A 27,408-nucleotide genomic window follows, 5' to 3' on the forward strand; every position below is an offset into this window, starting at 1 on the left:
ATCAGGACATGTCTCTGGCAGCGTGGCTGTGCTGGGAGGTGTTGCTGGGTAAAGCGCAGTGCTAAACTGCTTTTCACATTTTCCCACCGTCCTTCTTCTTACTGCTGCCTGTTTTCCCCCAACCGAGAAAAGCAGCGCTAGCCGGCCAGGTGTTTTATCGTCGTCTTTCCTTTTCTCCCCCCTTTCTCGAAAACGGCGTTATGTACAGGACCTGAACATTACAACAGATCCTGAAAAGGAAGGATTATAACGCGGTTGCAGTATTCTTCTTCGGAAATGCAAAAGATTATGCAGCATATATCGGTCTTCCTGGCTTCTTGGTTATGCGGACTGGCATTCAGTGCCTCTTCCCCCACCAGCGTTCAAATCGGTGAGTTATCTTCCCCTAAAATTATTTTCATTGGCAAATAAAATCTTTATTTCATTTTATTTCATGATTTTTTTTAGAAAATCCCAATTCTATCGATCGTATTCGTCTCTGCATTTCTGTCATAAAGCATTAGACCCAGAACGAGTGACTTTCATGAATTTTTTGAATAGCTGTTTACTTCTCGACTAAACTATCAATCAGATTTTAGCATCAGTAATTTTAAATTTTCAAAACCTTCAGAATCTTATTATAGCCATAAGACAAAAATATACTGATGAGGTTCATTTGAAGTGTAAGGGTAAAACTAGTTACATATATTTTTTTGTTTTAATAGGGGGGTTATTCCCGAGAGGAGCAGATCAGGAATACAGTGCATTTCGTTTAGGAATTTTCCAGCATAATTCACATGAACTGAGGCTGACGCCCCATGTTGACAATTTGGAAGTAGCAAACAGTTTCGCCATAACCAACGCATGTAAGTAATCTTGCCGACCAAGGCGGGCACTGCGAAATGTACTGGAATGTTTGAGTCCCTTAGCATGAGCGACAGGGACAGCTAACTCAGTGTTAATGATCAGTCTGCTTCAACTTGGGTACCGGTTGAATGCGATGTTGCATTTCTCTGTGCCAAGGCTGTTGTAGTGCGTGTGCGTGTGTGTGTGTGTGGGGGGAGATAAAATATCATGAGTGCTGAAAGCCAAATATGTAAAATTCATATAGCCGTTCTCATTGTTTTGGCTGTTAGTATGATGTGTCTGTGTTCTGAACCATTTTTCTCCAGGCACCGTTTATATTTTGTGGCATGACCACTGTCCGCAAACAAGAAGCGCGCTGTCGAGGGGAAGCGTAAAGATGGTGAGGGCGGGAGGGAGCGGCTCCATCCCCTGTACTGTCACATATTTTGAATGAGATGCAGCCTTTGCGATAACTAACGAGCTGGGGAGACACCAGTGGGTTATTAGGTCGGGTCCCAAATCATGCATCCTGGTTCTACAACTGTAAAGCAACTAACGCTGGTCATTATGATTTCTGATGTCACAAAGTTAGGTCACAAAGTGGGTGATATAACGCTGACGTCACACCACTGCAGTGGTATAACACCGACACAGTGCAGAATACATACATGTCGTCAAAACAATAATAGTGAGGGGCTATCGATCAATCAGCAACATACTTACTCACAGCTTGGTCTCATCTTTTTTAACACGGCCGATCGTGATTATTAGTTTCACTAGTAAAGGACTAACTAAGCAATACACCATCACCATCCACAGTAAATGACTATATTTCATACATTGCCGAAAAGTGGTAGGGACAGGAGCGAGATGCGTAAATTCCATTACACAAGGTGAGATCAGCATTACAGAACGGGCTTTCGGAGCATTCCTTGGAGCCACGGAAGAGAAAGCTAGAAAGGAAGGGGCGGGGGTTCTGTTCGTCTCAGTTATACGAGGCAAGCTAATAATGTGTCCCTGTGTTCATTAAGACTCGATGTAATTGTGCATTCCTCTTGCTTTGTAGCTTTACTGTGTAGCTTGTTGTGAGATTTTTGTTATGGATGCTGGCTGCCGCTGTGATTTTGTATTCTCTGTGCGAGGCTGGAGGGGGGGGGGGAATTAAACTGCTTTCATTTACATATTTATGTAACTCGAACAATATAACTAAATGCGCGTCTTTAATTGGGTTCCAAGTTTAAACAATGGAATTCAATGGGAATATTATAAATTTACTTGGCACTCGTGCAGCCCTATTTATCCGCGAGGACTGGTTCTGATTACATAATCGTGCCAATTTCACAAATATCTTCCTGAGATTGACCGACGAACGCTGGCTGTCCAATTTACTACTGCGATACTGCCTGAACTGCGATCCCACTTTGGAAATGCGTTGGGACTGTCGATATAAGACTTCAGTGTCGCTTACAAATTTAAAAAAAACAATGAAATTGTAACACAGCCAAGTGCACTTTACTCTGAAATAAAATAACGGCGATCCACAACACCGAGCAGGATCTCACACTCAGGTATGCGGAGGCGATCTGTAATATCGCAGACGCCGGGAAAAAAACGTTTGAGTGGATTTCCGTTCTCCTGTCATTGGAACTGATATGGTGTATGTGTATTCGAGAAGCACATGAATATTAATGCCACACATATAATTCTTTGGGCAGTACACAGAGTTCCTTTTTTTTGTGTTGTAGAAACATTAATTGGGCTAAAGCAAAGTATCCGATTTACGTCACGGCCATCTGATGCTTTGGATGGAAATGGGAACCAAATCGTGCAGAGAGCCCCTTTCTTCAATCCTGCATTTAAGTCGTTTGTATTTATAATAAGCTGAATTTCAGCGCCCTCCGTAGATGTTTATTTTATATATTTATATATTTCAGAATATGTGAAGGATTGCCGTGATCCGACGAACCAAAGCTAAATCCTGGTTCTGTAAACTGCTAGATCCCCCCTTTCATAAAATGGCTGGTCTCCTGTGTGCGAATTCACTGTCAGCTTGGCTGACGGTGCCAATCTTCGTATCAGATCGCAAAATAGGCTCCCAGCCTTTGCAAACTCACGTTTAAAAGAACATAAATGTGCCTTGTGATTAAACTGTCAACAGTTTGAGGATTTTCGGGTAAGTGGTTCTAGAGGGGAATCTCGAGCTCGTTTGAATGATGAAGCACGAAGGCATCAATTCCTGCCTGCATTGCCAGTCTCTCATTCCTACAATTGCAGAAGACGAGGGCGGTTCGCTTACCACCAGGGGGCAGCCCGGTCAGCCCAACGTTAGGCTATTCGGCCCAACAGGGTTACATGTTTTCACAAACTCACCCCACAACTTCACCTCTCCCCTTTAATTTATCCAGATTCTGCCACCATTCAGATTCAGGCTGCACTATCATATCCCTTGGCTCAAATTCCTCACTGGCAAGTAAAGTGTGCAGTGACAGTTCTTCATCCAAACTGTATTAATCTAAGGATATATGTGGAGCTGGCACTTTTGGATTGGATCCACTATACAGTGGATTGCTGTGCACTGGCTGAATTGTGCTGTCATCCCTGACAATACTCGGATTCAAAATGTTGGGATTCCTTTCCAGTTTCCTAATCTACAGCAAAACAAAACAAAAAAATCCTAAATACCCAACTGCTAATTGATTTGATATAATTGAGACATTTAATAATTGTGGTAAACTTAATTTGGGGATTGGCCCTTCAGTCTCAGTAATTATATCAATATCAATTATGTGTCATTACATGGAATTATTTTGATTCACGGAAGATTACCCTGCCAATGTTCATGCGCATGCATTTGATGGTCTTTAATATTAAATCAAAAACGGCCTGAGTAATTATGCACAGGTCTATAGCTAGTCTGGGAGAACTGATCCAATGGAACATGGCGGCAACAACTACTAAACCTTACATATTGTAAAGCACAATATAGATCAAAATGAATGTGTGAATAACAATGGCTAACTTGAATGAAGTTATAACTTTAAGATGTGACATCTATTTATGTGTTTTTATTTATTGACATTCAATGTGGAGTAGCCCCTTCCAGTCCTTTGAGCTGTGCCGCCCAGCAATCCCACAATTTAATTCTAGCCAAATCACGTGACTATTTACAATGGCCAATTAACCTACCAGCCAGTACACCTTTTGGACTGTGGGAGGAAACCAGAGCCCCAGGAGGAAGCCCGCACAGTCACAGGGAGAACACAGCGGTGGCAAATTAACCCGGGTCGCTGGTATTGTTTTCCAGTACCCTGCCGCCCCATTCAGCCATGTGTGCATGTTTATGGATTTTTACTGGGCTTCTGTGAAATCTGCACTCTTGGCATCAAATCCCTCACTGGACCTTTCCCTATGTTACATCAAAAACTGCCTCTTGTGCCGCTAATTCTGGCCTCTTGGTCTTCCACCTTTGTTGGCTGTGCCTTCAGATGCCGAGACTCTTACTTCTGGGATTTTCTAAATCTTTCCACCTCTATCTCTTTATTGATTCTGTATACTGCTTCAGCCCTAGCTTTAAAGCCTTTGGTCTTTCATCTACAGTGAATAACACATGGATAGTTGTCTTTCTGATTAATATTACTGTGGAAATATTTGCCTAATTAAATGCATATCATAAATAAAGCTGGCATAATTGACCACAACAAGAGTTTTTTTTTCTGGAATGTGGCAGAATTTAACCCAGAATGATGTCATGACAAGCTCTGGCAAACCCAAGTGTGCATTTAATTGATTGCTGCCCATGCAGAGCACCCACATATTTACTTCCATTGTGGAGATGCTAGTAAGCACGCAGGAATGGATGCAAACTCAGCTTATTCCTAGTGGGGATCTATAAATAGAGCATCTTTGCCCAGTCATAATGAGATAATTCATTATGAATCTGCAGTTGAAAAAGGAAATCTTCCTGGCTTGTACAATTTAGTGATCTACTGTGCAAATATGATGTATGAGGAAGACCTTGTTGCTTTTTATTAATGATCTACAAGAAAAGAAACAAAACGGTGATAGAGGACACTAGAGATGGCAGATGCTGGGACATACAATCAGCTAGAGGTGAGAGAGATTTGTCCTTGAGAGCAAAGAATGATCTCAGTCTTTGGGATGCAACTTTGTTATATAAAAATGGGCAAATCAATGGAAATGTCACAGTTAATGTATTGAATAGGGGACTTCTTTGGTTTGGAAAAGGCCTTGTCAATTTTAATTCTGTCCGGATGGAGTACAAAGGGAATCACACCCCACCCCCTCCCAATCTTGTGGCACACGTAGCCTCATCGTTATGGACTGAACCTTCTCTGAGCCATAAATTCTATCAATTAAGTACAAGGTTACTTCAGTAGCAAGTTATTTTTCCCATATATTATTGACAATGAGATTAGTGGCAAGGTGTGCTTGCATTGCACGACGGCTGGGTTCCCGCTCTTGGTTCTGAGTGAGGGCCAGTGTATAAAGGGCAGCAGGAAAAGTCACAAACAAGAGAAAGCCTGCAGATGCTGGAAGCCTGAGTAGCACACACAAAATGCTGGAGGAACTTAGCGAGCCAGGCAGTGTCTGTGGAGAAGAGTACAATCGACACTTCGGGCTGAGGCCCTTCAGCATTCCGTGCAGCAGGAAGGGTTGGCGGGACTGCCCGCACCGTCGGTCTCTCGGGATATATGCACCGTCCGAAGAAACGGGGTCACCCGAGGGAAATTAGTTGGTGATGGACAATGGAACCTACTCACTTTGCTGACTGTCACCAATCAGACTGCTGGCTTGCACTCCTCAGCCAACACCCCCTCGCTGGGCCACTGCCGCCTCCGGAAACCCATTTCCCCCTCTGAGTTGTTGATCTGCAGTGATTCAGCATGAGTCCAGGAGTGAGCGCATTTGCTTATAGAATGGAGTATCTTTAATAGCTAAAAAAATGCAACTTCTGGAAGAATCTAGTGGATCGAGCAGCAACAGTGGGGCTGGGGTTGTAGGGAAGTAAAAATGGTGTCTTTTCGGGTTGAAACACTGCATCAGTGGTTGCTTCAAGAGGTTTTTTTATGCTCCATATTCCTGAAACTCTTATGTTTCTTTCTTTGACAATTTAGTTTGCTAAATGAAGCATTTTTTTCCCTACAGGCAATATTCCTGGTGCTGGAAACCTTTTCTTAGTTTGCGGTGATTTTTATCATATGTGAAACGACTGCTTCAGATGAACTTCAGATAGAGGTCAAGATTCTCAGCCTTTTCATTTTCACTTTGATGGTCTCCTTTTCATTCATCGGGAACTTCATCATCTGTGTTTTGCATGTCGTTTCCTGAGCTTGATCGCAGGCTCCTCTTCATTTGCTACTCAGGGGAGTCACACAGTAGGAACAAGACCCTCCAATTTGCAGAAGGATACTAAGTGAACTTGTTTCAATAATTCTTCTTCTTTAGTCCCAGATACATTACTAAACACTCTCAGGCAGTGCAACCAGACAGTGTTGTACCCTCTCTTCCCTCAGCTGAAGATCTCTCATCAATCTTGCCTAGTCTAGTTCCACTCTCCTTCACTCCTGCACAACTTTTAATCAGAGTCAGGTTTAATACCACCCGTTTTTGTTGCAAATTTTTTGTCTTCGCGGCAACGATACGATGCAATACATAAGAATAGAAAAAACTGTGAAATACAGTAGAGTATATATATAAAATAGTTAAATAAGTAGTGCAAAAATAGAAATAAAAGAAGCAGTGAGGTAATGTTCATTGGTTCAATCTCCATTCAGTAATCAGATGGCAGAGACGAAGAAGCTGTTCCTGAATCGCTGAGTATGTGCCTTCAGGCACTTGTATCTCGTTCCTGATGGTAACAGTAAGAACAAGGCATGACCTGGGTGATGGGAGTCCATAACGAAGAAATGGGGCTTTATTGAGGCATCGCTCCTTGAAGACATCCTGGATACTGCGGAAGCTGGTGCTTATGACGGAGTTTATAACTCTCTGCAGCTTATTTTGATGCTGTGCAGTAGCCCCCCCCCACCCCTCCATGCCTTACCCAGATGGTAATCCAGCCAATTAAAATGCTCTCCATGGGACATTTGTAGAAATTTGTGAGTGTTTTTGGTGACATACAAAATCTCAACACTCCTAATGAAATATAGCCACTTCTTTGTAGCTGCATCAATATGTTGGGTCCAGGTTAAATCCTTGGAGATATTGACACCCAGGAACTTGAAATTGGTCACTCTTTCCACTTTTTCTAACATCCTATCAGATTTAGCCTTTTTGTTTCCTCATTCCCGGGCCCTTCAAATTTATACTCAGTCTAATCGCAGACTCCTTTATTGTCCCTCCCAACTAAACTCACCGTCACCACACTTCCCTAGATGGTGTGAATGACTGCAATTAGGCATTGCGACCTGATGTTATTTACTTAGGGTCCTTGCCTTTCCTCTCAGCAACCATGTGCAGGGAGGGCTTGTTTTGGCTCAGTGAACCGCAGCACTAAATATTCTGGTTGATCAGGCTAGGGATGTGAGTGGTGAGGCTCCAAGTGAATTGCATGATAGAGCTGGGAGACTATTGAGGACAATGAAAAGTCTGAGAATGCGCATCTTCATCTTTATAAGTTGCAGGTTGACATAAATAATGCCAATATCATCGAGCACTGAGAAGATATCGCCAGGGCCAGGAGTCTGTCCTGGAATCATTTCAGACATGTATTATGTTTCATGCTAGACAAATTGTAAAATAGGGACAGGGCTTTATTCAAAATGTTGCTTCATTTTGCAAGCACAGCACCATTCTTTTAAGCACATGTCAGTCTTATTGAATTAGCGATCGTATTGCAGCTACTGCAAGATTTCTGATCGATAATGTAAAGTTGTTCAGCAGTATAGCTAGCAACGCATTAATCTTTTCATATCAATTACACATGACGATCCTTTCCAAAACCCTTTCCTGGGTAACTAAATGCTCTTGTAACAATTATTGTTTTTGTCTCTTCTCTAAATCTTAAGACATTCAAATTTCTTTAGTTATAATGTGCCATTTAATCGTTGGATGTGCTAGACAACAGAGTGGAAAGAAATTGTTGTTAACTTCTCTCTTACTCCTAGCAAAGTAGCATGCAACACATCTGGATCTTTTTGCCTTTGCCTGTTATTGATTTTTGGACAGATTTACTTTAAACATGGATTTAGAAATTTTAAGACTTACAAAACATTTTGAATACTGGTTTCAATTTCATTGGATATGATAACTGGTAGAACCAAAGATACCCAGCTCCCTGTCCTCTAGTAAATGAACCATATAAACGAAGCTCATAGAATTACAGTCTGTAAGTGAATGTTCAATGGTCAAGTATACAGGATTGAGCAGCATTCAATCCCATTCAAGTTTAATTGTCATTGAACTGTATACGAATACAGCCAAATGATACAGCGTTACTATAATGTCTTCTAATGTTGAAAATTGAAAACTGGAATTGGATACCAGTTTCAAAATGTTAAGTCGATCAACAGGGTACTTTTAAAATAGATTTGGGTTCGTCAACACCAGAAATGAACCTACATTACCATTGTCTTTAATGTATTTAAGAGAACATTCAGTGATTTCAGAATCAGAATCAGGTTTAACATCACTGGCATATGTCATGAAATTTATTAACTTTACAGCAGCAGTACATGATAATAGAGAGAAAAAGTGAAAACTGTGAATTCCTGTATGTATATATTAAATAGTTATATTAAATAAGTGGTGCAAAAAATAGGATATAAAAAAGTAGTGAAGTAGTGTTCATGGGTTCAGTGTCCATTCAGGAATCTGATGGCAGAGGGGAAGAAGCTGTTCCTGAATCATTGAATGTGTGCTTTCATGCTTCTGTACATCCTTCCTGATGAGAAGAGGGCATGACCTGGGTGAGGGAGGCCGGCTTTCTGAGGCACCGCGCGTTAAGATGCCCTGGATACTACGGGTACGGGGACTAGTGCACATGATGTAGCTCACTAATTTTACAAATAATTAATTTAATGTATTTAAATAATTTCCGTTTTGATATTGAAACATACTTATCTTAGAATTGCTCATGACTGTAGTGACTTGCATACAGTTATTCATTATGTCAGAATTTATCTTGAATACAAATTAACAGATTTGTTTGAGCTTAAGACTTTCCTTCTAAAGTTCATTTATTAAGAGTTTAACTGATGGCAGAGTATCACTAGAGTCTTGGATGCAGCTTCTATATTTTTATTTCTATTTTAAAAATTATTGCCCTTGAAATTCAAAGATTCAGTCAAGGTCCATTTACTATGCTTTTTAGTTTATTGATGAAAATTTACTCCATATTAGGATTCTGCACGATTCTTTAAAATAAGATATAATGTACTTAAAATATGCATTTTGCTATAACTTACTACTTGTTGGTAGAAGATGTAACAACTAAACCTAGTTGTCTGTGTTCCATGAAAAATTTTAACCTGCACTTTTGTGGAAACTTACCACAGGTGAGATTCCACAAAATTTCAGGTGAACTTATAGTATAAAGTTCTGTCTCATGGGGTAGGATATCAGTGAATTCTCAGATATTGCTGGAGAGAGGATGATTTCCTGATTGTCTCCTGAAGATGGGATGGAAATCCCAGAAATATATAGACAGTGAAAATAAATATCATTTGTTTAGAAATTAGGGCAACACATATTAATAATCTCTGCAACCATCATGTAAAATATTTTGGTCTGCTTCCGTCTTTGCCCAAGTACATTTTTTTATTTAGTCAACACACTGCCATGAGTCAGGAAATTGTTGACATGAGCTTCTTTTGCTTTTGTCAATTCCACTTCACAGACAAGACCTTCTCAAAAGGTGTCAAATCAAATAGTGAGATATTTTCCTTCCCTCAGTGTGGAATGGCTTGTGGCAGTCCATCTGTCATCTCAGCTGGGGCTGATTACATTACCACACTGACACAACCTTTGAGTGACAGATATCTTTCTAGGATTCGAACCTGTGATCTGTTTGTTGGCTGACAAGAAAAAATACAAATAATGTAAAGTTAAAGGAACACTTGAATAGCATTCACAGCACCTATACTTTATTCAGTACTCCTGAATTATCAGTCCAAATTTCATTGATCTTTCTGTTAGGAAACTAAGAAAACATGCTTCATTCAATGCCTTGATCCCAAAGTACAAAAATGTTGTTATGCAAATATTATATTTTATGCGCCAATTGATTTTTTTAGGAGGCCATGAAAGGCACTTGGTATTTCTGCAGACTGGTAAATGGATAAAAACAACTTCCAGATAACTATAGAGATTCAAATGTTGTCATAAGAATGAACATTTATTCCATATTATATTGTCTCTGAAGATGGAATGGAAATCTTTCAAAAATCAAGCGGGTTCCTGAGAGCTGTCAGTCACAACAAATGGCCAAGCATTCACTTCAGCAGTTTCATTCAGCTTTATACTATACCCTCAACTTGCTGGAAGCAGCAGACGTTATGGGCGGGATGAAACCAAGAGGAATGGTAAAAATAACTTTATCTCCTAATCTGATGCCAGTGAGGTTAGAGAAAAAGATACGGGGAATACTGGAGATGGAAGTATAGCAATTAGAGAGGCAGTGGAAGAAAGAGAGCTTGAGGGAAAGTAAGATCAGAGTAAGGAAGCAAGGAATGACATAGAACGAATAACAACTCTGATTGAAGTTAGAGACGGAATTGGATGCACATCAGTTCTGATAGTGTTTCCAGACAATTACTTCCTACAAGGCAAAACCTAACATTATGAGTGGCTGTGATTCTTCACTCCCAGGTGAGCTCAATGCCTTTGAAAGGAGAATAAAACTACACGTGTGCGAGTCTTAGCATCATTTCATGACCTTGTGACCTCTGTATCGGGGGCCGTCATCAAGGGGGGTAGCTCTCACAAGATGTCGGGCCCTGTTGGTGTACCTGGTAGGGTATTGAAAACCTGTGGCAGCCAACTGGCGGGAGTGTTTCGGGACATCTTCATTCTCTCATTGCTGCAGTGAGAGGCTCCCACTTGCTTCTAAAGGGCGACAATCATTCCACTACCCAAGAAGAGCAGGGTGAGCTGCCGCAAAGACTATCACCCAGTTGTACTTATGTCTACTGTGATGAAGTGCTTTAAGAGGATGGTCATGGCCAAGATCAATTGTGCATAAGCAAGGACTGGACTATTGGCACAACAGATATACCATAGATGCATTCACACTGGCTCTGCACTTGGCCTTGGATCACTTGCACAATAGGAATACCTACATTAAGCTGCTGTTCATTGATTACAGCTCAGCACACAACACCATCATCTCTTCAGTTCTAATCAACAAACTCCAGAACCTGGGCCTCTGTACCTCCTTCTGCAACTGGATCCTTGACCTCCTCACTGGGAGACCACAATCTGTGTGGATTGGAAATAACATCTCGTCCTCACTAATAATCGACATTGGCACACCTCAAGTATTCGTGTTCAGCCCACTGCTTTACTTCTTCTACACCCACAGCTGTGTGGCTAGGCCTAACTCAATCCCTATCTATAAATTTGTTGATGACACAACGATCATTGGCAGAATTTCAGATAGTGATGTGGTAGCCTTCAGGAGAAAGATCAGCTGGTTGAGTGGTGTCGCAACAACAACCCTGCACTCAATGTCAGTACCATCAGGGAACGGCTTGCGGACTTCAGGAAGGGGAAGTCGAGGGAACACACATCAGTCCTCATCGAGGAATCAGCAGTGGAAAAGGTGAGCAATTTCAAGTTCCTGAATGTCAACAACTCTGGAGATCAATCCTGGGTCCAGCAAATTGATGGAATTACAAAGAAGGCATGACAGTGGCTATATTTCTTTAGGAGTCTGATGAATCTTGGTATGTCTCCAAAGCCTCTTGCAAATTTTTACAAGTAGAGAGGATTCTAACTGGTTGCTTCACTGTCTGGTATGGAGAGCCAGTCCACAAGATCAGAAAAGGCTGCAGAAAGTTAATAGCTCCATCCTGACAAAGGGTCCTGGCCTGAAATGTTGACTGCTCATTTCAACGGATGTTGCCCGACCTGCTGAGTTCATCCAGTTTGTCTGTACATCTTGAGTTAATAGCTCAGCTAGCTCCTTCATAGGCACTAGCCTTTCTAGCTCTGAGGACCCCCTCAAAAGGCAATGCTTCAAGAAGGTGGCATCCATCAATAAGAACCCCCATCACCCAGGGTCTAACCTCTTCTCCTTGCAGCCATCAAGGAGGAGATACAGGAGCCTTGAAGATACACACTCAATATTTTAGGAATAGCTTCTTCCCCTCTGGCATCAGATTTATGAACAGGTAACGAACACATGAACACTACCTCACTTTTTTTTTGCTCTTTTGGTGGTCTCTTTTTGCATTACTTATTTAATTTAATTAGTTGTAAATATTTCTAAATGTAATTTAGTTTTTTATTATGTATTGCAATGCACTGCTGCCACAAAACAACACATTTCACAACATACTCTAGTGATATTAAACCTGATTCCAACACTGAACGAAGTCTTCCATTTGAAGAAGTGAGACTCCACTCTTCTTCTATTGTGTTACCGAGCCAGAGAAATTTATTAGTATTGTGGGGGCATATGCTGTCATTTTTCAGCCTTGAAGGGGAAATCAAGAGCAAATCCTAATTTTTTCAAGAGGTTAAAGTTTAAAGTGGTACTAAATTTTCCAGCAACTTGTGGGGATTATCAAATGTGTTGGTATCTTGTCATCAGCACTAATTGTTGGGTCATTTATGTACTAATAACAAGGTCCATTAAACCTGCTATTATTCTGCCAAGACATTTTAGCCCAGTAATGTAAATGGAGTTCATGCTATTTTTGAGGTATTACAAGGACCTTCTTGTGTTGCAGTGGATGAGGGAAAACCCAGTTCTTTTGTCTTATTGCTGGAACATTTTAGCACAATTTGTATTGTTGTACAGAAAGAAAAATCAAGACTTTTAAGTAGCTTATCTGTTAAACAATATGTCACTTTCATTTTGAATTATTTAACTTGCACAAAGTGTAACTATTTTTGAAAGAAGAATTGGATTGTAAGTTCACTTTGTTTTACAGATTAATGCAGATAAGTTTAAAAAGGCTGTATATTTTTCCATAAAGCATTGATAATGCTTTGCTCATAGTGCCTGTTATTTGTTATACTCTACTGAATATAAGGTAGTCACACTAATTAACACTTTTAGCGAGATTTATTTACTCTGATGAATACACTTACTATACAGAAAAATTGAAGTTGGCTCATACAGTGAAGGGTAAAAGTTCCTGTGCTTGTGGAAGAAAGCATCCTGAATAAGTAGCAGCTATCGTCGATTCTCCAATTCTGCCGATGTGGCGCATTTTTATGTGATCGTGACTCAGTAGTCATTTCATTGCACTTGTATAATAGTGGGACATAAATAACGTTGGCACTGCCCTTCCTTAACCACTTCTACACGTGTAATAAATCTGACTAAGTTCCAGATGTAATAAGATCTCTGTTTACGGAAATCACAGTATTAGGTATCACATTTTATAGCAATTCTTTTGAGGAGCACAGAGTCAAAAGCTCAGTGTGGAGATATTGATAAATGCACTCATTGGCCACTTTATTAGGCAAACACCTGCTCACTAATGAAAATCAGCCAATCACGTGGCAACGACTCAATGAATAAAAGCAAGCAGACATGGTTAAGATGTTCATCCGTCGTTTAGAACCAAATATCAGAACGGGAAAGGAATGTAATCTAAGCGACTTTGACTGTGGAATGATTGTTAGTGCTGGACCGGTTGGTTTGAATATCTCAGAAACTGCTGACCTCTTGGGACTTTCACACACAACAATCACTAGCATTTACAGAGAATGGTGTGAACAGCATTGACCCAATCAACAGGAGTTCTGTGGGCCGTAACACCTTGTTAATGAGAGAAATCATAGAAGACTGGCCAAACTTGTTCAATTCGACAGGATAGTGACAGTAAGTCAAATAACCAGGCATTAATATTGTGGTGTGCAGCAAAGTATCTCCGAACAAACAACATGTTCAACTTTGAAGTGGATGGGCTACAGCAGCAAAAGACCAGGAACGCATTCAGAGCCCAGTTTATTAGGTCCAGGAGATATTTAATAACATGACCACTGAGTTTAGTTAAATTCTAGACAGATTTAAAACTTGCATTTAGTTTCAAGCTTATAGTTCCCTGAAAGTAGAAATAGAAGTGTGAAGATGGCATAAAGCATCCTTGCTTTCAAGGGTTAAGGAATATAAAAATTGAGTTGATTTGTTGCAACTTAAGAAAAAGACTGCCTTCTGTACATGGTTCATTGCATGTAGTTCATGGGAAGAAAGTGGCTGCGTAGGGGAGAATGCAGAGGAGGTTCACCAGGATGTTACCTGGGCTGGAGGACTTGAGATATGAGGAGAGATTGGATAGGCTGGGATTCTTTACCCAAGGAGGCTGAGGGGGGAGTTTGAAAGAGGATTTGAGGGGGAAGGTTTTTTTTTGGACAGAGAGTAGTTGATATCTGGAACTTGCTGCCAGAGGAGATAGTGGAAAAGAAATAAACATCATGTATTTAGGCAAGCACTTAAGGGATCTGTTCTCGGACCCCTACTCTTCATGATTTTTATAAATGACCTAGATGAGGAAGTGGAGGGATGGGTTAGTAAGTTTGCTGATGACACAAAGGTTGTGGTGTGTTGTGGATAGTGTGGAGGGCTGTCAGAGGTTACAGAAGGACATAGATAGGATGCAAAACAGGGCTGAGAAGTGGCAGATGGAGTTCAACCCAGATAAGTGTGAAGTGGTTCATCTTGGTAGGTCAAATATGATGGCAGAATATAGTTTAATGGTAAGACTTTTGGCAGTGTGGAGGATCAGAGGGATCTTGGGGTTTGAGTCCATAGGACACCTAAAGCAGCTGCGCAGGTTGACTCGTGGTTAAGAAGGCGTACAGTGTATTGGCCTTCATCAATCGTGGAATTGAAATTAGGAGCCGAGAGGTAATGTTGCAGCTATATAGGACCCTGTTCCGACCCCACTAGGTGCAGAGGAGATGTCAGGGGTAAGTTTTTGAGGATGTAGGAAAGGTTTTCTTCTGATGACTCTTTTATGAAGGTCATATTTGTGCTGGTGTTGCTGCACAGTAGAACAATGCACCACCACTCCAAAGTCTGCTAAATCTTTCTGAAGGTCTTTTGTAGTTAAACGGGGGCTTTGATTTGCCTTTCTAGCAATCCTACGAGCAGTACTCTCGGAAAGTTTTCTTGGTCTTCCAGACCTCAACTTGACCTCCACCGTTCCTGTTAACTACCATTTCTTAATTACATTACGAACTGAGGAAATGGCTACATGAAAATGCTTTACTATCTTCTTCTAGCCTTTAAGTGCTCGTGGTCCGATTTCTGAGTGCAAGTCAAGATCTAAGTTCCAAGTCCAATTCAAGAACCAAATTCCGAGTCCAAGTCAAGATCCAAGCTCTGATTCCAAGACAAGGTTCAACTTCCTGTCCAAGCCAAGGTCCAAGTTCAGATTCAAGTTCCGAGTCCGAATCGAGGTCCGGGTTCCGAGTCCGAGGCAGAGAAAGATCTAACGCTGAAGTGGGTAAATGGGATTAGATGGGCAACAAGGTTGTCAGGCCTGTGATGGGCAGAAGGGTCATTTGGGTACTGTATAAGTATGTGACTCTAACCATTTTAATGATTACACTGAAATTCAAACTTGCCTCAGAAAATGTAAATAAAGGAGTGAATGCTTGATTGAAGATAGTAGCACAACAGGCACAAAGTGACTCCAGAATCCAAAGGTATGTGCCAGATATAGTTCACTGGAAATTGTTAAAACATATAGGCTAGTTATGTGGCCTCTTAGTTGCCCTTTGATTTGCATGACTTAGGCCATTGGATGTATCTGCGTTCTGATTTGAGGAGGGATTTTTTTTCTTTATGGTGAGGAAAAGTCAATTAATACTCTATTTTAGAAAAGCTAATAATAACCCTTTGTTTTATGACTTAAGGTGTACAAACTTAATCATAAACCAAATCACTGGAACTACTTTAATTGAGTATATCTGCTGTCAATGTTTTGCTGAGATCAGCGGAATATGAAGCCCTGTTCCCTCGCATTCACCTTTCGATGGGTGTCGTTAGTAGGTTCAGTCATTTTGCCACTACAAGAACCTAGAGATTCAAAATATGATGTTGCGTATAAGGTTCTAAGAAATGCATTGGAATTATGGTGGAAAGCGTACTGTTAAACTGTGGTAGAACATGTCTATTCTGTCATAGGAAAGCAGCATCTGTCATCAGAGATTCCCCCACCACCCAGGTCATGCCTCTTCTCACTGCTGCCATCAGGTAGATTTTCAAGAGCCTCAGAACTCACACCACTCAGGTTCAAAAACAGTTACTACCCCTTAACTATCAGGTTCTTGACTAAAAGGGAATAAGTAGAATCACTTGCCTCATCATTGAAATGTTCCAACAAGCAATGATCTCCCCTTTGACTCTATCTCATTATCTCATGTTCTCATTAGTTATTGCTACTTATTTATATTTGCATTTACACAGTTTTTGTGTTCTGCACTCTGGTTGATCTTTCATTGATCCTGTTATAGTTACTATTCTATAAATTTGCTAAGTATGCCTACAGGAAAATGAACCTCAGGATTGTATATGGTGACATAAATGTACAAACGTACTTTGATAATAAAATTTAGCTTGAACTTTGAATCTTTGCATATGGCTCCTTCAAAATTTACAAAAAAAATAATAGAAGTAAAATTTCTTTAAATAACTGCATCTTAAATTCTGTTGTTGTTAATCTATAATATATTTGAAGCTTGTGTAATTTACTTGCTTAATATCATGCTAACATTTAAACCTGAAGTCTGTACCTTCATTGCTCAGATCTTTTCATTGTCTATTGCTACTTGAAGTTCTATCAAAGTACTTTTCATGTTTCTTTAATTACCAGAAGGTATGTCTGCAAATTCCCTGTTCAGATTTTGTCCTCAGATGTATTGACCTTGCCTCCAGGATGCTGGCCACAAGCCAAAGTTGACTTTTCATTGACTAATATTTTTTTTCTCTGGATTGTCCAGTCTTCAGCCAGTGAGACAGATAGAAACAAACTGAACCAGCATTTATTTTTTATTTCAGTAAGCCTCTGTCTTTCGCTTCTGGCCCAAAGTGTACCAAAGCAAAGGACGGTAGCCAAATGACATACATTGGTGGGCAAAATGAGGAGGGAGATTGACAAGAGGCAGTATACAGAGATGAGAAGAGATAAGGGAGTATTAGTGAGGGAAAGAATTGGGCAGATAAGTTCAAAATTGTCAGCGGAATAGAATGAGATGACTAAGATCAGTGACCAATTGTCTCTCTGACTGAGGTCTAAGCCAAGTAGTGAGAGCACCTCTCTGTTTCAGCTGTATCATCAAGCTGTTCTGTTGCAATATTTTGATAATGTCTGTTACATTGTGTAGACGACACCATGAATCAAAATTAAAATAAACTGAAATCTGAATTAGAACTAGGAACATGCTGGAAATACTAAGCAGCTGTGAAGAAAGGTGATCAGCTGAAATATTAATTCTGTTTCTCCCCGCTTGGAAGCTGCTTGACCTTCTGGATACTTCTAGCATTTTCAGTACATACATCCTGGAAAATATCTGATCTTGCTATGCTCCAAATAACAGTGTTTCTTGTCTTGAACAAATAATGTGCCAGCTCACCCTGAGTACCATCAGAAATGGGTGGAGATGTCAGTGTGGCTTTGGGAAGCCAAGTCTGTAAACAGTTCATTTGACATCAACTCCTATTGTTGCTGATGGAAATTGACAGCAAGAAAATCTCAGGTGCTACTGGAGAATGTTCTTGAGATTCAACAAGCACAGCTATTCGTCAAGGGTCAGCCTTTTCCCAGGATCCCTGCAGCCTCCCACTGGTAAAAGGACAAAAGGAATACTGCGGCAACCTGTACATGGTTTCAGGAGAAATAAGCTGAAGCAGGTCAGGGGTGGTGGGATAGTCCAACTCATGAGCAACATCAGCTCATCTGCCCATCACTGCTCACTGCTCATTCTACTGAGCAACCTCTGGAAATTACAAGCAATGAAAATCTGACAGAAACATTTCTATCATCACCAGTGACCTACATGGAAATAGGAGCCTGCAAGTTAGGGTAATTCTTCTATTTCAAGATCAGAATCAGGTTTATTACTGCATACAACACAAAATTACTTGCTTTGCAGCAGCAGTATGATACAAAGATATAAAAATCTATAAATTACAAAAATAAATATTGCAAAAAAATGAATAACAAAGTTGTAATCTTGGGTTCATAGAACATTCAATGGAGGAGAAGAAGCTGTTCCTGGATCACTGAGTGTGAGTCTCCAGGTTCCTGTACCTCCTCCCTGATGGTTGCAGTGAGAAGAGGGCATTTCTCAGATGGTGAGGATCGTTAATGATGGATGCTGTCTTCTTGAGGTATCTCCTCTCTGAAGATGTCCTCGATGATGGGGAGGTGATTTGCCTCTGATGGTGCTAGCTGAGTCTGCAACTCTTTGCAGCCTCTTTTGATCATTTGTTTAGGAGTTGCCTACCATGCTGTGTTGCGACCAGTCAGAATGTTTTCTATTGTACATCTATATATATCTTTATGAGTCTTTGGTAACATAACAAATCTTCTCAAACGCCAAATGAGGAGAAGCTGTTGGTGTGTCTCCTTCATGGTTGCCTCGATGTGTTTGACCCAGCATTTGCCACTCAATCTGTGTGTCATACCTGCTGGTGAATTTTGTCTCAGATATCGGTGATGCCACACAAAGAACAGGTTGATTTTCCTGTTCACCACCTCTTTGGATTTGTTAGGTCCTTTAGGTCCGCCATGGCATAACACACGTGTAAACAAATGGCTAATTGACAGTGCATTTTAAACTTCTTTATTAACATTTCGGAGGTTACCAACAGAGTTGATGAGTAGGTGTGACACAATTTTAGTGGTGAAAACAGCAGCAAATCATAAACAGAGATGATGAAAATCCGGATTAACACACACAAAGTGCTGGAGGAACTCAGCCAGTCAGGCAGCATCTGTGGAGAGGAATAAAGAGTCAACATTTTGGACCGAGACTGTTCATCAGAACTGGAGAGGTAGGAGGAAAAAGGGGAAGGTGGGCAAAGGGGAAAGAGTCCAAGCTGGCAGGTAACAGGCAAAACCTGGTAAGGGGGAAGGTAGGTGGGTGGTGGAGGCTGGATGAACTGACAGACATGGAGGTGATAGATGGAAAAGGCAAAGGAGAAACTTGATGGGAGAGAAGTGGACCATGGAAACAAGGGAAGGAGGAGGGGCAGCAGAGAGGGTTGATAGGCAGGTCAGAAGAGTGAAACATGAGGCAGAATGGGAAATGGAAAAGGGGCGAGGGGAGAAATTACCAGAAGTAGGAGAAATTGATCTTCATGCTGTCGGGTGGAGGCTACCCAAATGGAATATGAGAGGTTGCTCCTGCAAACTGACAGAGGCCTCATCATGGCAGTAGAGGAGACCATGAACAGCAGGACTTAATTACAGAAACAGGGAATGATTGAGGTGTAATTAGTATTAACCCAGGCTGAATCACATCCCAAAAACAGCTGGGTTAGGGTCATGTCAGAGAAATGCAAAAATTCTGCAGCAGGAAGCAAAACACCTGAATCCACCAACATAAAGCAAAGCGTGTAGTTGTTCAGTAATGAAATAAAAACAGGATGCTGAAAATCATTGGAAGGTCATGTAGCATCTGTGGGCAGAGAAACAGTGTTTCTCTGAGGTAAAAAAAAACTCACTTTGTTTATCAGGCACTCCAAATTTTCCACAGGTATCCAAATGGCAAAGGAACTTTTACCCAGAAATTCTAGTGCACCATTGTTACACTGCATTGAAATTCGATGTAACCAGGCCCAAGATCCCAGTTACATAAAACATAACATACATGGTGTTTTTTATATTTGAAAAGAACCTGCCCCAGAGATTGAGGGTGGGGGTGGGCTGGAAGTGAGGGGTTGGAGACTGATCAGCACTTCAGTGGTCAGATTTGTGCCAGTAGGGAAGGAGAAGGGTGCACCAGTACTCTTCTGGTGAGGGGATGTTAGGAGACAAGGAACAATGCGCAGAGCTTCACTGAATGGGTGGGGTGATGCAGAAGATCGCGTTATCCTGCATTTTAGTTTGGGTGGGTGGGAGGTTGGAATGAAACAGTGCTGAGGTCAGCAACACTTTTACATGATGGAAAAGATCAGGGATATCGGGAAACTTGTGTATTGGAGACACTGGGAACACCAGCTCTGTACATGTAGGTGCACACTAGCAACTTTGTATTGGTAAGGAAGCGTTGGTAGAGGGAATGGAGGCCGGGAGATTGGATAAAATGGATCATCAGATGTGGGTCAGGTGGAATACTGGGAATCTTTGATGTTGAGGTGGGAATTAATGCATGGACAGGTGTTGCCAAGACTTCAACTAACATTTTTTCTCCTTGCAAAGCACAAAGCAGCATGACTGGTGCCAGGGGGTGTTGTCTCAAATGTGCCTGGTGTCTGTCACCTATGGGATGCCAGTGTCAGAATTCCTCTGTAATTCTCCAAAAAGAACATTGAGCAGAATCAATGCAACTTTGATGTGAAGATTGGGTCAGGGTTACAATGCTGACTGATGAAAGGAGTGTCTGGCTAAACCTTCTGACCACAACAGAAGCAGCTCAGCAGCGGTGGTTAGATGCTCTACTTATGGGGAAGATTTGTTTTCAATTAAATTCCATTAATTTATTTAGTGTTGTGTACTTATATAGTATTTACAGCCAAGGAAGCATAGTGGTTAGCACAACGCTTTACAGTACCAGCAATCCGGATTCAATTCCTGCCGCTATCTATAAGGAGTTTGTACGCTCTCCTAATGACTGTGCAAGTTTCCTCTGAGTGCTCCAGTTTCCTCCCACAGTCCAAAGACATACCAGTTAGTAGGTTAATTGGTCATTGAAAATTGTCCCATAATTAGGCTAGGGTTACATGGGGTTTGCTGGGTGAAGGGTCAGAGAGTCTATTCTGCACTGTATCTCAATAAATAAACTTGATGTTGGCAGTTGAATCTCCTGACAGTAGTCTGAACCATGAAAATCAAGAATACTCTGAGTCACTCATGATTTCAGAATCATAGAATTATCAAAAGTTTAGGACACAGAATGAGGTTGTTCAGTCAAATGTGTCCACATCAGTTGAAAAAGGGAGCCAAACATAATTCTATTTTCCAGTACATGCTCATAGCCTTACAAATTTAAGTACATCATTCAAGAATGTTTTTAAGAGGTGAAGGATTTTACTTCTACCACACTTTCAAACATTGAGTTCCAGACTTCCATCTCCCTCTTACTGGAGGAAAAGAAGCTGCTTAGCCACTCTCAAATCCTTCAACCAATGGTATTGAATATATTCTAAACCACCTGTTCTATTTTTTGGCCATTTGGCTAAAGGAACAGGGTCTTTCCTCTACCAAGATTGTTTAGAATGTTATGCATCCTAATTAAGACTTTTCGGAGCCACATCAAAGAAAGCGCTCATAGCTAGTCTAGTTTATTCTTATAGAAGAAAAGGTAGTTTGTATGGAAGAGACAGACTTGAGATATTAATGAATATTTTGAAAAGTCTTGGAAAAGTAAAGATGAAGCCCATGTTTTAGTTAAGGTGATCAAGCATGCAATGTTGGACTAAAAACTGTGGGTGGGTGGAGAGGGGTATCAAAACACAGAGGCAGAGATGTGAGCCAATGAATAGGAGGGAAGATGATTTATTTATTCATTGAGATTCAACACAAAATTGGCCCTTTTGACTCCTCAAGCTGCACTGCCCAACAATTCCAATTTAACCTTAGCCTAACCATAGGACAATTTACAATGACCAATTAATCTACCAACCAGTACGTCCTTGGACTGTGGGATGGAAACCAGAGAACCCAGAGGAAACCCATGTGATCATAGGGAAGAAGTAGAAACTCCTTACAGACAGCAGTGGGAACTAAACCCAGTTTGCTAGTAGTGTAAAGCGTTGTGGTAACCAATACTCTACTGTGCAACCCTGTATATAAGATACAATTTGTCAAGAGAGTGGAATGGAAACATGACACACTACCTGATAGGGTGGGAGAGGCAGAAATAATCATCGTCAACAGTAATTGGATGTGTAGTTGAAGACGTTGACCTGCAGGTCTATGAACCCAGTGCTGGAAGTTCAGATTAGGTGAGTGTATCTCTTTCTGACTATTGCAGAGGCACTGGGCTGAATGGCCTCGTAAGCTGTAGGTTTCTATGATCCTGTGGTTTCCAGTCCTGGCTGCATCATGGTATGTATACTGTGCATTCTCTCCAGGGCACTTTTCATGAAATGTGTTAATCAGAACTGTATGTATGAGTGAAATGATTCTAGCAGTTCATGTATTCAAGTCAGGTCCCTGTTGTTACATGTTATTCCTCAGCTAATAAAGGATAAAGGAAAGCAAGTCCTGTGGCTTTTTACTATATGTTAGCTACCCTTCCTGCTTCCTTAAATTGAAAATAAAAAAACTACATATGCTAGTAGAAAAAGCACAACAGATTCAGAATCAGAATCAGGTTTAATACCACCGGCATATGTCTTGAAATTGTTGTCTTTTCAGCAGCAAGACATTGCAATATGTAACAGAGAAAAAATGTGAATTATGGCAAGTTAAATTAAATAAGTAGTGCAAAAATAGGAATAAAAAAGCAATGAGGTAGTGTTAATGGGTTTAATAGTCCAATAGTGAACACAACAAGCACTCAGACCTCCTGGCAACAACTGTGGAGAGAAAAATAGAGTTAAACTTATATTTGTCTCAATTATAAATGTGGTAGAACCTTGAGAAGACTAGATTGAGGTGTTTGAGCATAAGAAAGCCAAATACCAGGCGTTGATAGAGCAGTGCCAGAGACAGGGGTGGAAGGCATGATGGGAGTCTATGGAGATGGAGTAAAGAGGCTTTGCTGACACCTTGCTGTGCAGAACCCACTCTCTCCTTGGCATTACGAGAGCTGCAAAGAGAAAGGTCACCAGGACTGTACACAGAGGCTGCTGAGCAAGCCTCCAGATGGCTATGGATCAAAAGGTGTGACAAAAGCTGCTTGGACGCAACCCTGGCTGGGTCGTCGTGCAGGAGTATCTGACCTCAAACATCCGATGACCCCAGGTTACATCACTGATGATGTGTCCCAGCGCATCCAAGGATGTATCTCAGCAGCATTATATTTAAAAAATGAGAACTAAGTATAGATAGAATAAACAGCCAATGTCTTTTTCCCAGAGTTGAAATGTCCAATAAAAATGTATTTAAAGTGGGAGAGGAAGTTTCAAAGGTGATGTGCAGGGCAAATTTTGTTCACACATAGTGGTGGGTGCCTAGAATGTGCTGGTTGTTGGTGGAGGTAAGCATGCTGGGGATGCTTAAGAGGCTCAGGTACATGTAAATGGAGGCAGTTGAGGGTTGAGGACCATGTGGGGGCAGAAGGGATCAGTTTAATTGAGTGTCATTATTTTAGTTAGTTCAGTATACCTTCGTAGGCCTGTTATGATAAGTTAAATTCCGTGTGCTCTGTACCCTTCACACTCACTGTGTCCCAGATAACGTTATGATCATTTAAATTCAGTGCCAATAACAGTTGAGTGTTTTTATATTTGTCATACATTTGACAACAGATTTTCTCTTTGATCTCCCTTGGACTATCTATCAAATTGCAAACAGTCCCAACCATGTGATTGTCCTTTTATTTCTTTAATTCAACTCATAAAGCCTCATGTTCATTGCTCTTACACATTATCCTTGCTCACAATTGTAATTTTCTAGAATCTATTGCCATGCCTCTCTTATTATACTTCACTCTTCCTCTCACCTAACATTCATATATCCAGGAATATTAAGCAACCGTTCCTCTTTTTTTCTGAAGATTCACAGCAACCTTTGAAACATAATATAGCTAGTTATTTTGAATTGCTTTTCATTCTCCACAGAAACCACCAGCCTCTATTTTGCTTGAACACATATCAGTAAGGAACTAATATTTAATTAACCCCACAGTGTAGTCATTTAATGCAATTGTACATTATGGCCTTGGATACACTTACTGTGTACCGTTAAGTCTATCACCCTTGCATTAAAAATCTCCCATTGAGTATAGCCTTATTTCTATTGTGTGATTAAAAGCAAAGCAGTTATTGACATTTTGATGTATTATACATTTGCTCTTACAGCCCTGGTGAAATCTGTTTAATCTAACAGTTATCTTAATGTGTGTACAGGTGCATTTAAAACAAATCTCCGAAATTTTCCACACTTTCAGATAAAAAGGCATGACCTGATTTTCTGCCTTATTGTCTGTTGGGCCAAAATTGTCTAACATGATTTAAAATCTGCCAGATAATAAGTGCACTGTGTGGATACATAAAGAAAGTATGGAAGCTTGGAAAAAGATCACATATAGAACCTGAACTCAATATGTGCATATTCTCTTATTTTTGAAGATAATAATCTCTGAGGGAATTTCTGTGAATTTAGCAGTTTCATCATCTGGATCCACATTCTCCAAATGCTGTTGTAAAATGTGTTGCTCAGAATCATCCTGCAAGAAAAAGAATCACATTATTCCTGATAGGTGGTGCAGATGCTGTTGAAGTTAATCACTTTTCAATTGTTTTTGTCATACTATCTGTTATCTCAGTGGTTGTGCTTCCTGACAGAATAGTAAATGTAATTCTAGTTTTCCTGATGGAGCTGAACTGCATTGATTCATGCAGGTCCATAAGATGCTTAATAGATACCTTACAGTAAGATCTGCAGCTGTATTTCACCAGACACACATTATGTTCCCCCTTCCCTAAACTAAAGCCATTTTTGGGCAACTTCAGTATTATTTACTAGATTTTTTTTTATGATACATCACTATCCTTGACAAAACTGTTTCCTCAACTTGCCTATAGAGTATCTTTCTATTTAACACCTCATTAAATGTGGTGGGTTAGGAATTCCTGAGCAGAGAGATGGACGCCAAACTGTGCATTTATAATTCAGCTCCCCTTCACCCAAAAGTGATTGTCAATCCCTGAAGAAAAAGTAATGGGGCGGACTATATGGGGACTCACAAGGTAAGTACCATCTGTTTACAACTTCAGACACAGTCTCAAATCAAGGCTTAGACATTCAAGCAGAAGGGAGAGGTTTCTGCATCCAGAACTCTAAACCCAAGAGGGCAGTGAAGGCTCAGTGACTACATTCCTCACAAAGATGTATACATTTTTAACTGTTTATTGAATTAAAGAAAATAAGACGATTGCAGAGAAGTGGCACTCAGGTAAAATAACAACCATAATCTTATTGAATAGTGGACCATGCATAAGGGGCCAGTTATACTTACATTTTTTTTCTGTTCTGATGTGAGACCATGTCTGAGTCGCTGTCCATGGAGATTTCTCTCCTGGCTTGGTGTGCTTCAGATGTGGATGGCTGACGAACTCACTCTCTGGACCTTAGATGCGTCCAGTGAGCTGGTAGGGGCTCCATACTGCAATTAGGTGTCTGAAACCCTGTCCCAGAATGCCCTGTGTCTTTGACTGCTGACTGCTGACAAAGACCTTTGAACAGCTTTTTATGCCTTTGAAAGCATGTGATATTGTTAAACTCTTTATACAAGTGTAAATCGACAATTAAAGTACAAAGTCAATTTGAAATATATTTAATAAAAGCATTACTATAATTATATCTCAAATGCTTTCCTAGGCATACCTTTTTCAACAGGATAAGTGAAAAATGAATGGTATAGAGGGACTGGATGCTGAGTTTCCTATGGGATTGACAGTTGTCAGTCAGCTTGATATGGTCCATAGAAATGAAAATTGGGCCACGTGAATAAGGGCCACCTGATACTCAGTCATTGGCTTCCTGTCTGCATCAAAATGGATGTCGGTCATCATTGGATCAATTTATATACTGTCTCTAATTTATTAATCAATCTTTTAAGTTAATTAGCTTTTCCTTAATCTCAGCCAGAGCAGAACAGTGATTCATGTACCAAAAACCGATCCACTGAATATTTTTGTGCTCAGCATTACCACTATTGAAATTACATCAGATATTATCATCACAGGAACAGTGAAACTATCACTTCTTTCTGAAAGCACAGAATACCTGTAGTATCCAAGACTTACTCAAGGAGCGGTGTCTTGAAAAGGTGATGTCCATCATTAAGGATCTCCCTCACCCAGGTCATGCCTTGTTCTCATTGCTACCATCAGGAAGGAAATACAGATGCCTGAAGGCACACATTCAACAATTCAGGAGCAGCTTCTTCCCCTCTGCCGTCCGATATCTGAATGGACATTGAGCCCATGAACAGTACCTCACTACTTTTTTTATTTCTGTTTTTGCACTACATATTTAATTTGACTATTTAATGTACTTACATTTACTACTGTAATTCATAAGTTTTTCTATATTATTATGTATGGCATTGTACTGCTGCTGCAAAGGTAACAAATTTCATGACATATGCCAGTGATATTAAACCTGATTCTGATTTTGATCTGATTAAGTACTTTGTTGGTGATCTAAGGTAACTGATCCACTGTGGTTTGTGATTTCACTAAAGTAAGGAATAATGGTCAGCAGCAAACCTCCTGCATTTCCCCTGACCTATAAGAAGAGTCTGTGCAGTTTCTCAGTGCTTGGTCACTGCACAAAACTCTTTCCATTATCAGTGGTGAGATCTGTATGGCGGATGAGAAATCCACTACAGCATTACAACACACACGGAATACTGGAGGAACTCAGTAAGCCAGACAGCGTTATGCAGGAGAATAAACAGTCAACATTTCAGGCTGAGACCCTCCTAGCGAAAGGTTTGAGCCTGAAACATCGACCGTTTACTCACCTCCATAGATGCTGCCTGACTTGCTGCATTCTTCTAGCATTTTAAGCGTGTTGCTGAGGTATCTGTAGAATCTCTTGTGCTTCCCTCAACATCTCATCGGCTTTAGCTTAGGGTGTTAAAATAGCTTTTTATTAATGTCTGTGGCATTCACAAAATGTTTGAAAGCATTTCAAATTAGAAACATATTTGTGACTGCGTTTGGGGAGGGGGGGTTGATATAATTCAAATGAAATAGATAGCATGTAAGAAAGCTAAAGTCATTTTTCTGACTTGTGAATGTTAATGGAGCCAACTCATTTAGAGGAAGGGATGTAATTGCTAAATATAATGAGTGAGGAAGCTCCAGATTTTATGGGGGTTGATGTGGTTGGATTATCCGAGTCTCTGGAAATTTGACAGCAAAACTGGGCTGAGAAGAGTGCTTCTTCACTAATTACTGTATATGCCAACCAGAACTGGAGTTCCTAACCTCCAAGCCAACCTTGATATCATCCCTTTAATTACTTCCCCTGAACCCTTTCACCTCCACCTCCTGATGCTAAAGCTGTTTGGGATCAGATCCACCTTTCCTCCAATCTG

General features: G+C 40.6%; 1 protein-coding gene across 3 annotated transcripts in view; it reads left to right on the forward strand.

Annotated features, from left to right (window-relative positions):
* Positions 1-276: 276 nt before the first annotated feature.
* The window catches only part of gria2b (glutamate receptor, ionotropic, AMPA 2b), a 126,286-nt gene continuing 99,154 nt past the window's right edge, over positions 277-27,408 (forward strand). For all 3 annotated transcript variants that reach the window (XM_059963359.1, XM_059963360.1, XM_059963361.1), the window contains exons 1-2: positions 277-370; positions 705-845. In XM_059963359.1, the coding sequence (XP_059819342.1) occupies positions 277-370; positions 705-845 (235 nt within the window). The remainder of the gene's footprint in view (positions 371-704; positions 846-27,408) is intronic.

The sequence above is a fragment of the Hypanus sabinus genome, chromosome 3 (genome assembly GCF_030144855.1).
Source record: "Hypanus sabinus isolate sHypSab1 chromosome 3, sHypSab1.hap1, whole genome shotgun sequence".
NCBI lineage: Eukaryota > Metazoa > Chordata > Chondrichthyes > Myliobatiformes > Dasyatidae > Hypanus > Hypanus sabinus.